At 38.3% G+C, this 12821-nt stretch overlaps 1 protein-coding gene across 2 annotated transcripts in view; it reads left to right on the top strand.

The window, feature by feature from the left end:
• Positions 1-12821, top strand: part of FAF1 (Fas associated factor 1) — a 175700-nt gene that overhangs the window by 145657 nt on the left and 17222 nt on the right. For both annotated transcript variants that reach the window (XM_009287352.2, XM_009287351.2), the window contains exons 16-17: positions 8497-8577; positions 8984-9061. In XM_009287352.2, coding sequence (XP_009285627.1) covers positions 8497-8577; positions 8984-9061 — 159 coding nt within the window. The remainder of the gene's footprint in view (positions 1-8496; positions 8578-8983; positions 9062-12821) is intronic.

The raw sequence follows: 12821 nt of genomic DNA, 5'->3' as shown, positions 1-12821 counted from the left end.
ACATGTAGCTTTCTTTTAAGTCTGGTACTTGACAACTTCAAGTGTTTAAACATCAACACCTTTTCTTTTTTAAGATCTTATTGCAGTTGGTGCAATTTTTTTCCCAAATATTGCAATAGCAAACAGGATACAGAGTCCGGTTTCTGTTACTGTTTTCTTAATAGCAACAATAAGTCACCATAAAACCACAAGAAGATAAGCAGAAAATTCTTTTGTGTTTTATGAAAATAAGTCATCTATATAGCTTTGCTGTAAACAGAAGTGTGTGTGAGAGAGAAATAGAACTGGAAACACTTGTAAATAACAGCATGAAATCATTAATGAGTCAGTTTATGCAGCTGAACTTCTCCACTTTGGATTTTTAACTTGCATGCACATGAAAGCTTCCAACACAGCTATTGCATAATTCTGTTTAGCACAGCATGTTTTGCAGTGCCCTCTGATGGTTATTTCAGTACAGGATGACTATTACCACTGCCAGCTAATGGTACAGGTGTTTGCTGTGACGCTGGCTGTAGCTGTTCAGGCATCGCTTTACAGTCAGTTCCCTGTCACTGATCATCGACTCATGGTGTAGGCAGGATGCTCAGAACAGTGTCACCGACTTATCTCACCTGAGCAAAGTGAGTCACTTCATTAGCTGGTGGTAATAGTATGGTTAGCTAAATCCTGTGCTTTTGTATCCATGTATTAGTAAAATTTACTGGTGTAGCCTCATAAAATTTTAATCAGGCAAATTTGGGGCATATTTCTATAATGTCAAGTGCTACAATACCATCATTTAACCCACAATTGGATTTAATTTTCAGATTTGTATATTGTGTTTGATTAAGCTGTTTCTTACATAATCTCCAAAGAAACACCTTAAAAACATTGAGATGCATATGTGTACTCATAGTAATCCAACGTACCTGTCTTGAGGTACGGTGGTGAGTAATTCAGGCACCCATTTTCTCTTCCAAGCTTTCTTAAAGGCAGATCAATCTGCCGTCCCATTCTTTTCCCTGCCCCTCCAAGGCTTCTGGGTCAGTCATGAGCCATTGGGCCTGTTGCTTGCTGCCTGTCAGCTGTGTTGACCAGATGACATTTTGGAAACCTCCTGCCTCTTTTGGACCACACTGTTGACGTGTCACTGTAGGTATGTGGGCTAGCTGTCACGCTGCCTGTTTTTATGTTTGCTACTTAAATTGCCATAGTAACAAGCCACAAATAATAAAATATGATCAGCAGCGTACTGACGTCGTGCACATGTTGCGCTTCTGATAAGAAGGGGCCAACGGATAACTGAATGGTGGGTTCAGTGGCATCAACAACAGCAAGGCCAGTTGGCCAGGATACAGTCCCACCCTTGCCAGTGCAGTCAGGTCTAGGGTCTGAAGTTCAACTTCAGGCTGCGTATGGAGAATTACTCTGAGGCTACCTGATTTCATACATCTGATGGACATATTTTCCTTTTCTAACCAGGTTTGCTCCTCTGGCCCACACTACAAATGTTGATACCTCAACTACTGTTCAGGCAGTGGGGTTGGGGATTTTTGCAAAGAGGAAATAAACGCCACTAAGGAGTTTCTCCTGTAAGCGAAAGAAGGTATCTCAGAGCAGGGAAAACCGGCCTCTGCCACTGTTGATCAAGGTGTGAACTGAGATTTTTCGGGGACTGACTTTGAAAAGAGCGCATAGTATCAGTTCCTCTTAAGTGTCAGTGCCTGGTGCTGGACTTAGGAAAACAAATAATAATTGTAAAATATTGTACGCCCTGGAATGTCCATTTTTAAACACCCTGTTAGCTTGCTTACTTTAATTGGATAGTTAAATAATCATCTCACCGTAGCATGATGGGCCCAAATAGAGCCAAGTTAGTTCCTTTGTGAGATTAATGTGAAGAGATACGTGATTAAATCCTGGCATTACAGCACAACACACCTGTTCTGGGCCGATCCTGAACATTTTTTCTCCATTGCCTGAGGAGGAGGCTTCTCAAAGGATTACAGTAACACTTTTTGACAAGCTTATACAGGGTGGAGTTTCCATGTAATGACAGGGCTCATTTGATGATGTCTCAGTAATGCATTCTTTTTATTTTTGCTGTCAACATCTATTACTGTAGAAGCATTGACTGTTACACAGCTGGTCCAACTTGTCCACATTTAAGTAACAGTAGGTCTCTTGTCGTGTTTATTTTTGTCGTTACGCAACACTAGCACTCCTGCTTTCGGATTAGACTTCAAGGTGGAATTGTAATACCCACAGTTGCTTCAAAAACCTTATTTTTACAAACACCAATTAAAACCTTCAATTCACTTTAAACTATGTCTGCTGACACGCTGTTTTCTTTAGTGTAAAAGAGAGAGACAAGAATTTTTAGACTGGAAAAACTGTTGTAAACAGACTCTGACTGAAGATAAGCTGTAGAAAAATGTAGACCTGCAGAGTCACCATCTTTGCTCTCTGATCTTAGGTGACATCTCTTTTTCTTAGATACTGTTACAGCGTGAGGAAAATGTAGGTCCTTCCTGACCAATATCTGGATGGGGATTTAAAAAATACGTAAAAGAAAACAAAAACTCCAAAACAGCAACATAAACTCACCTTCTTTTCCCTGCCACAGCTCTTTTGCAAAAGTATGCTTGCGTGTCCATCCCAGCACTCTCTTGTGTTAGATGGGGCTTTACTGGCCAAGTGTTATTTTCATAACGTTGCAGTAAGAAGCCTGGTATCACCATGTCTTCCTCCTCTTCTGCCTCACTGCTGTCAAATGTAAGGGATTTCCTTCTTTTTTTTAATACGAGAATTTAACACCTTTAGCTTCCAACACCTTTTCTCTTTCTTCTTCCAAAGATGTATCTCACAGCCACAAAGGAACCTAAAGAGGATCGGTCCTAGTGCATTTTCTCCTAATCTGTGGTCTGTTCGTCTTTTCTTCCTTCAAATCGGTTGCTTTTCTCCACTCCTTACCTGCAGTTGTGTTCTCCAGTTAGAGGATGGCCCAAGTGCTTCCATCAGCTGTGCAGGAGACCCCTGCGATTTCTGTTTAGCCACTGAAGCTCACGTTAAAATCAGTAGCCGTTAGGCATCTGAATACCTTTGATAATCTGTGTTCCATCTAACACTGTCATATGTATCATGGTATATAGTATTTGCACAACAGGAGGTTATGAGAAGAAATACATGAAATTCATTAAATTCCAAAGCGCAAAAGCATTATGGTGATGACAGCCATCTAACGAAGATTGTGATTTAACCCCTCAAAAAATCCAATTAGCACATTTACTAATTATTACTAGTTATAACTAATTAAACTACAGTAATCAAAATTTATTTGATTAAATTTTCCAATTTTGTATTTGTAATATGATAGCACCCCAAACGATCGGTTTCCCATCGTGCACTTCACTGCACTGACACACCACCCGATACGAGTGCCGCCTTTGAGAGTTTACAGCCTATTTTGAACTTTGACAAAATGCAAGGTAATGACAGAGGAAAGAAAGAAGATAAAATGAAAATATCTTTAGTGCAGGTGGCTTTTTGGCTATACATGTTGATGGCTCCAGTCACTGAATATTAGCTTAGTTTCTCTTAATAAACAGCAGTCTTCCCTGCTGTACAGCCCAGGTGGGTAGATGTTGTAGCAGGACTGGCTGGCTCGTTCCCTGTGGAAAGTCACTGCAGGACTGCTTCTTGAAGGTTTGGGGTTTGGTTTTTTTTTTTTCTTGTCACTTGAGGTAATTTCCAGAATCAGTATCTGGAACTGGGCTTTCAGCCTTTGATATAGACAGACAGGATCCTCCGGTTGTCCTGCCCCCTCACCCTGCCCCGTCCTGCCTCCCCACCTGAGGTTCTGCCACCGCAGAAATGTTCATTTGCTTTGTCTTCATCGTTCTCATATGCCTAACACATTCTGTGTACACTTTCCCTTCTATATATTCCCCATCGTGTATGTTTAAGTTATACAATGTGCAAGTCTGTCATCTTAGTGAGTCAAATTAATGCCTTTATTGCACTGGTTTGTTTGGACAAAGGGGTGTTTCTCTTTAACGCTCCCATGAATAGCCTTGAGCACTTGCAGATTTTAATTTCAGGAGTGGTTCAGTGAAATGAACTGTCTTTCAGATAAGCATTCAGCATTTGTAAATACACTTTTTTTTTTGTCTTTCTTGTAACAGCCTTTTACTTACTGATGCTCTGAGAAGCGTCATGTGCTCATGGTTATCTTCTCAAGTTCTGTCTCGTCTGGTTTTACTTCACAGTAAAACTGATCCCAAAGGGCAATGGGGAATAAAGTATAACACATCTCCCTGAGACAAATCAGGTGCAAAGCTGATTCCTGGCGTTAAATCATTAAATCCTACCTTCAGAAACAACAACAATAAATAAAAGAAAACCCAGAAGGGCCAATGCTGACTTTTCCAGCAAAATAACCCATCCAAAAAGCCAAATGTATTGTGTATTTTTTCCCCTGTGTAATCTGCAGGAAAAGGGGGCATTGCTGTCCTAAATGCAATCGAGGATCCCCCATTTCCATCATCCTGCATCTGAAAATGCCTGCTATTAGGTGCTTCAGGGGTAACTTCAAGAAATGGTTTAGGGAATAATTATTGGAGAGAGTTATCGTAAATTTCTTCTTAACCTTATCTGTAAGTTTTTCTTAGTCTTGTAGCTCTGGATATTACTCAAGAGAAGGTTTTATCTGGTCCATTGTAACTATCTCATGAATATAAGTGTTTACTGTTTTTGTTATGGCTTTGTAATATGCATGATAGCAAAGAAAATTCATAGCTGAAGAATATATTCTGTGGATAAATGCAAATTTTTTTTTTTTTAAGTATCAAGTTTCCATTGAATGAATGTCCCCCCTATTGTTGCATTGTCAAAATGGGAAAGCAGAGATCTGTGACTTTTTCCCTTTAAGGAGCAAAGGAGAGTTGTCTCCTCATCTCAGCAACCCCTGGGATGTGGGTGGTTTACACTCACACGAGCCTTTGGTTGCTGCTGTGGAATTCAGAAACGCCGAGTGTAACCCCTGTTTCTGATGAAGGCTTTTTAAGTGACCTGGGCTAAACCGTTGCCTGTTCACACCTTGGTTTCTTGAAAAAGGAAGATGGCAATTTTACCTTCATTGCAAAAGTATTGTGGAGATGCATTTATTGATGTTCAGTCGATGCTGCAATTTATGTAGGGTTTAACAGCAAAGCTGTCAGCTACCTCAGATTTTGTTAATGGATAATACTTAGACTTTTTTTTTTAATTAATTACAAGAGGTATGACTATTTCTTTTTTCGTCAAGTGTTCTTTCTTAGTGCAATGAAAGATTCTCTGCAAAACATTTTCTTCTGTTTTTTCTGTCACCATTATGAATTTTCTTCTGTTGCTTTTGGTAAACTTGAGTCAGCCTCATACTTTGTAAGGTTTCTCTGGAGGAAGAGATGACTAAAATAACAAACTGCATTACAAAAAGGAGAACTGCAGTATCTAATGTTTAAAATTTGTCTAAGGTGTAGCTCTGAACCAGAGAATATTATAATTTTGCCATAATCTCCGTAGAGGAGGTGGTTCCGGTAGAGTGTAGGCGGTATTAACAAAACACAGAAGTAGGTACAAAGAGACATTTCATAGGATTACATCTGCTTCTCGCCTAAAGAAATCTGGATTCCGGATTTGTTTTTAAGGTCTGTTTCAGTAAGAACAGTATTGTTTCAATGCGGTGTAAAGCTTGGTGGCATGGTCATTTATTTTTAGATGGGGCTCACATATTTCTATGAGGACCAGGCAGTCATGCGTAGTAATTCTTCACATTCCTGACATCTTTTTCATAATCCACTTTTAGGACGATGATAACTGTGATGAATAGGGAGGAAAGAATTTTTTTTTTTTTAAATGCCTGGAATTCATGTTTAGATTCTCATGTGGAATCTATAGCATCAGTATTTTTTGCAGGTATAATCCAGATTATGTAAATTGAACCAATTTCAAAAATTGTTCAGTAAAACTCTCTTCAGATAAATGAATCCTGTGCTCATCAAAAGTAACAGAATTCTAATAACTTCCTGGAGTTTTCCAGACAGTTTGCAAAATGTAAAATAAAAGCCAGTACTCAATTTCTTATAACTGATTAGTATATATTTTTGGAGTGGGTTTTTAACAATTTTTATAAATTTTAAAATTTTTACTTTTTGAGGATTGGTTTTGGTTTGGGTTGGTTTGGGGTCTTTTTTGTAAACTAAAGTAACTATATGGTAACTGCTAGCAATCTTTGATGAAGGAAAGAGCCTGTAGTTGCAATAGTTGCATCTGATCTTTCTGTTTTCTCTCAGGCTTTATTGGACTTGTGTGACCTTTGAAATTCAGTTAATGTGTGAAGATAGTGTATGATATATGAAGTTGCAAAACATGAAAGCTAAATAGGCTCTCTGCAAAACAATTCTTAATATTTTTTTAAATGCTTGTCCTCCGCAGATTGCCTGAAGTCTATCTTTCTTTAGTAGGTTGGTTTGGGAAGATAGTTTTGTTTCTCACCATTCTAAGATAAATTTATGGTATGCTTATGGAAAGTCTCAGTATACATAGTACAAAACCTTTGCCTTTACTGTTACGTTCCATCTATGAGAGGAGTTGGGAAAACCTCTGTGTATTCAAGAAGCCATCCTCATTTTTGGGTAACATAAAAATCAGAGCCGTTTAATTATTTCAACACCCCCTCTTCTCAGAAATGGAATATTAATGTAGGGTAGTTTCTGCTATCAGGTTTGAGTTAATTTTTGAGGGTATTCCATGAACATAGCACATAAAGCTTGTCAAGGTCCAGAGAAGCCAGGAGGGGAATGGGTTGTTCAGTGGTTATTGTCCTTTTTATATTTTGCAAGAATTACTTCTACTCAAGTCTTAGCTTTGCTGAACAAAGTGATGGTTTCTCTATCTTCTGTGAATGAAATTTAGGACACACTGATTGTAGAATAATCTTGGGTCCTGTTTCTATAAGGGAGAAGAGTTTCCTCTAAAAAGATCTTGTTACTTTCCAACTGGAGGTTGTATACCTTTTCCTGCAATTTGACCTTTCCTCTTGTGGTCGCATGCTACTTTAGAGCTTTTTATCCACTAATACGTTAGAGTTTTGTTTGAGGAACATCTTGGCATGTTTGCATGACATGATAGTAACAGCTAACGTATGCTCCTCCCATTTAGAATTGCGTTTTTGCCAAGTAGTGAAGTTTTGGGGGCAAAATTGATCGCTTTGCAAAATGATGCCTTTATGTGGAATAAAGCTTGCAGATGAAGGAAAAAATTAACATAATTCTTCAAAAAGCAGTAGGTAGTAGACTTTAATTTCTATGAAATACAGGGGACAGATTACCCCAGTGCAAGTGCTGTGTTACTGGTAACTACAGGTGACCATGCTGAGCCCACCAGCAGTCTCACAGCTAAATCTTATCGATTTTCGCAGGGACCAGTGCAGCCTCTGCAGGGCTCTGGGAGGATTATAAGATGTAAGAGGAGTAAGCACAGGGGAGCAGCCGCTGTCTCTGGCTCCAGAGGCAGAGCATGAAGTTATTGATTGTACACTTTGCTTTATCAGACATCACCCCAGTGCAGTTATTCCAGCTTTTGGGGATATCCACTTCTTGATCCTCCACTGTATGGATGATGCCTCGCTTTGTCATTCGCATATTTTTAGTAAACCCTTATTTTTCTTATGCTGTGATCGTTAATAAGATACTTTGCTAGGTTTGCTGGTTTGAAGTTGGCATGCTAACCTCATGTTTCTTGTCTGCCTGCGTCTGTGTATTTGAGGCACTTCAGAGCAGGACTTGCTACTTTCCCATCTTTGTATAATATTCAGCACAATGTGAACTGAAGCCTCTGGATTATATTTAATAGTCTTGACCCTGGATGGATCCTACTGAGGGTGTTTTTACCAAGGAAGGACCTGGGAGCAGGCCTTCTTTCGCAGGACAAGCCGTTAACTGCTGTCAGTCTGAGCGGAGAGCAAGTTAAAATCCAGCCTCATCCTTTAAACCTCGGTCTGTCCTTCCCTATTACAAGACCATCCAAATTGTCAGCTGCAGGAGTGAGATCCCTGCGAGACCCTCCCTGGCACCAGCCCACACGTACCCCTCCCGCACCCCCCTCCCCGTGTGGCTGGCGTGGGAGGAGGCTGCACTGTTCCTGGTGTCTGCACTGGCCACGGCCGTGATAAAGATGGCAAGGCAAAGAGCCTTGCTTGCCAGATCCAGCCCTCGGGCCGGGGCTTGGACACGCCAATCCGTTACATGGCAGTTGAAACATAGCTTTAGTTAAGTCATAATTTTTAAAGCCAAGGTTGCCCTTGAGGCATTTCTGAAATCATTTCTCCTAGCGGTACTTAGATGAGTAAGGCAGTCAAATATTTTGAAGTCACTGGAGTTAAAGAGTGCTGGTGAAAAAAAAGATATATATCATATTGGTCCACTGTTTGCTGATATTTTTGTTTTCTTTTCTTTTCTTTTTTTTTTTCTTTAGGATGAACGTGAAGCCAGAGAAAATGTGAAAAGAGAGCAGGATGAAGCATACCGCATATCACTGGAGGCTGACAGAGCGAAGGTGTGTGCAGAGTGGAGAGATCGCATGAATGTTGGGACAGGAATCTCTCCACAGTTGGTGAAGTCCCTCTGGTGCAGAGGACTGCCCGCCTCCAGTTCTACTCTTAAGATAAGACAGTTGCTGTAGGAGCCGTTATTGCCCTCAGTGGTTATAAAATGGCACTAGACACAGTCACTAGGAGTAGACTTGGCTGCATCTTTTGCTAAAGCAGTCCTGGCCCCACTTAATAATAGAAGTTGGGAAAGGAATGACAGGAAAAGATCACTTAAAAAATATCGTATTTCTTATATTAATTTCTACAGAAAAGTTGAGAAGTTTCTTTGCTTTTATATAGCTAATGCACATCATTAAACACAGCTGTGGAAAGCGAGGTGATACATGTGTGATTACTGTTTGTGTTTATTAGAGGGAAGCGCAAGAGAGAGAAATGGCAGAGCAGTTTCGCTTGGAACAGATTCGGAAAGAACAGGAGGAAGAACGTGAGGTGGGATGTTTTACCTTTTCTGACAACTTCTTGGATTCACGAAGGTTATGGACATTGCAACTTTCATTCAACACACATTGCAACTTTCATTCAAAGTATACTTCTTATGTGAACATCCATTCTTTTTTTTTTTAAATACTTTCTTACCATATCTATATAGAACATAGTGCAGCAAAATCATTTTCATCCACTGTTTAATAGCTTTTCTATTCTATCGTTTGGGTCACAATTACATCATCTGGGTCTGAATTACAGCCAGATATTAGATAGGCCTGCTAACAGGAGATCCGTGAAATGAGCTCCATAAATGGTGGAATCTTTGGGAACCTCTAACCTTGTTTCTGCAGGCACTCCTTTTAAAAATATAATACCATGGAGCCCTTTCATTTCTTCCAGGAAGTAGCACAAAGCCTAGCTGCAATTCTGATCAAACAAATTGCCAAATTTAATTTGGGAGACAAAACACTTTTAAAAAAAATTTTTAGAAAAAAAAAATTCAAAATCCAGAACATTAGATTTATGGTACATTTTTAAATTCCTAAACGGTTTTCTACAGAACCTTCTTTAGAATGCAAATTGTGTTTAAACGAACACTTTACGTCTCTAGGCCTATATAAGAAAATAGAAACCATGTCCTGTGAAGAGTACTGTTCCTCAAACTCTGTTATTTTGTAGATTCTGTTAATTTTGTAGTCTCTGAGGGTCCCAGTGCCTGTCAGAGATGGCTCCTGCAGCCTCTTTCAGGATCTAGGCTAGCTCCTGGCCTAGCTGTGTGTCTATGTAGTTATTTACATAAAGCATCATATACACGAATTTACTTATATTAGTGACTTGCTCTTTTTCACCTCCTGGCAAATACAAAATATGGTAAAAAGGCTGGGGTACAGCCATGTTTCTTCCCCAAAAGTCCCACCACATTTCAAAGGATAGGTAAAATAGACTAGTCATTAAAATATTTCCACCTGTTCTGTGAAGTTCTTGGAATATAAGTCCTTACAGAACTGCTGTGAAACACAGCTTGATACTTGAAAAGGACTTTGAAACCCTTGAATAAAATTTTCAAAATAAAAGTTATATTTACATATAAATGTCTTGACTGATACCACAGTTGATTGGGGGTTGTCCTTTGACTTCTAGGCATATAAGATTCTGTGAGCAAGTTGCTAATGAATATAAAGCTATATCCGCATCCCTATTGAATATATATTTCCTGAGTATGTTTCCAGTATTATATCAAATATAAATAAAACATAAATATTACAAATATTTATTCATTTATATAAAATATCAGCATTCCAGTATTTTTGGTGGACTTAATATAACTTCTTTGCTTTGACTCTCATGGATTATGGAGATTTGAAATTTGGAAATATATTCTCATTTAATTCTCCACTTAGTTAAAGTCCTTGGAGCTCATGGAATCCTGATAAATCACAGCCTTGCTTATTCCCCCCCACACGTGACTTAAATGTATACTCGACATTTCAGTCTTGTGTACTTTGCTGATGTATGAAAAAATTGCATTATACAACTGCAAAAAAGTTGGCTATGAACACATTTATTATTCCCTGAGATAAAGCCAATAAACAAACTGTATGAGCAATGCATTTGCATATATATATTTTGACCAAGATAATTGCATTAAAAAACCTGAATGATTTAAGCATTCGAGAACCTTTTAAACAGTACTGTGTTGTAAATACTAAATTCAGTCCAAACAGTAGTATTCAATGGTTTGGGAAAGATGCAGTCCACTCCTTCTTTCTTATCCCACAGTATCTGATGACTTACTTAGCTCCTGTTGTTAACATAAGCCAAGAATGGAAGCTAAAACACAACTGAAGGAGCAATGCACAAAACTGGACTGTGAAAATTGTGTCAAGAATAACTGAAAGACAGCAATTCCGTGAGGTTAATAGCAGTCGAACATAAATCAGTACTGTAGTAGTAACAGACTGTTGAGCAATCAGCTCACGCTCAGATTCAAGTAAGAAGTATGTTTTTCTTGTTTTTTAAGTAATTTTGGACACATAGAAACAAAAATTAATTCCGCTTTATTATATCTGCTCCTGAACCTTTTCTCATACCTTGGCCTTTTGGAAATCGTTGTCCTACGCAAAGGCTGCAAGACTGGTCCATGTTATCAAAATATACCTGGGCTTCCCTGTTTTAATGTAGAGTAAAGAAAATAGGATCTATTTGCTTAGTAGAACAAAGGGGATTTTAACAATAATGTTTACTAACACTCCCCATTTTCAAGTATACAGATTACTTCTACTGAATTGTTCTGCAACATTGTTTACTTACAGAAGTGGCTTTATGTTCAGTTTGTATATTTAAAATCTGACTATTGAGCTATTCACATACTGAACATCTTTTTATCAGCAGACTGAAATTGCTTGTTCAGGTCCAAGAGTTATTAATGTGATCCATCTCATCATTGTTTTCTGACTTGGTTTGCTGGTACAGAATATCCATCGTAAATTGCCATTTTATGTTGAAGCCTTGGAGACTAGTTACTTTGGGGAGCGACGCACTCTTTGCACAAAGAAAAGAGCTCTAATGAGCTACTGTTGTTTATTTTTCTATAATATAATTGATTGGGTTCAGTAAATAATGTAGCATCTGTTGTTATACTGTGTGGGGAAATGTCAAAACAGAAAGATAGTAAGCAGGTGGTTGAGAATGGAGAGAGAGAAAATTAAAATAGAATCTATTTAAAATATAATCTCATAGTAGATGAGCAAAAATGAACTCGAGTTCTATGTATAAATATTTATACTGAGATATAATTTGCTCAGAGGTTCGTGTGTAAGAAGTAGACTATTTAAAAGCCTTCGTAATCTTGCTTCTGCCCAGTCCTTTCTCTTATGTAATCATTTAATGTAGAGTAAAGAAAATAGGATCTATTTGCTTAGTAGAACAAAGGGGATTTTAACAATAATGTTTACTAACACTCCCCATTTTCAAGTATACAGATTACTTCTACTGAATTGTTCTGCAACATTGTTTACTTACAGAAGTGGCTTTATGTTCAGTTTGTATATTTAAAATCTGACTATTGAGCTATTCACATACTGAACATCTTTTTATCAGCAGACTGAAATTGCTTGTTCAGGTCCAAGAGTTATTAATGTGATCCATCTCATCATTGTTTTCTGACTTGGTTTGCTGGTACAGAATATCCATCGTAAATTGCCATTTTATGTTGAAGCCTTGGAGACTAGTTACTTTGGGGAGCGACGCACTCTTTGCACAAAGAAAAGAGCTCTAATGAGCTACTGTTGTTCATTTTTCTATAATATAATTGATTGGGTTCAGTAAATAATGTAGCATCTGTTGTTATACTGTGTGGGGAAATGTCAAAACAGAAAGATAGTAAGCAGGTGGTTGAGAATGGAGAGAGAGAAAATTAAAATAGAATCTATTTAAAATATAATCTCATAGTAGATGAGCAAAAATGAACTCGAGTTCTATGTATAAATATTTATACTGAGATATAATTTGCTCAGAGGTTCGTGTGTAAGAAGTAGACTATTTAAAAGCCTCCGTAATCTTGCTTCTGCCCAGTCCTTTCTCTTTAATGTAATCATCCTCCATCAGTTTCTGTTACTAAATGACCTTGGGGAGGTTTTCAAAGGCACAAATAGCAACTGTGTATCTTGAAACTTCCTTGAAAATCTGGGTAAATCCATGCCTGACTGCCTCTTCAGTTTGGAAAATTGTCTTTTAGGCGTATTTTGGGGGAGGCAGTGTGATC

Source organism: Aptenodytes forsteri, unplaced genomic scaffold (genome assembly GCF_000699145.1).
Source record: "Aptenodytes forsteri isolate BGI_AS27 unplaced genomic scaffold, ASM69914v1 Scaffold119, whole genome shotgun sequence".
In the NCBI taxonomy this organism is placed as follows: domain Eukaryota; kingdom Metazoa; phylum Chordata; class Aves; order Sphenisciformes; family Spheniscidae; genus Aptenodytes; species Aptenodytes forsteri.
Note: the sequence above shows the minus strand (reverse complement) of the source record. Positions and strands in the feature narration are given on the sequence as shown.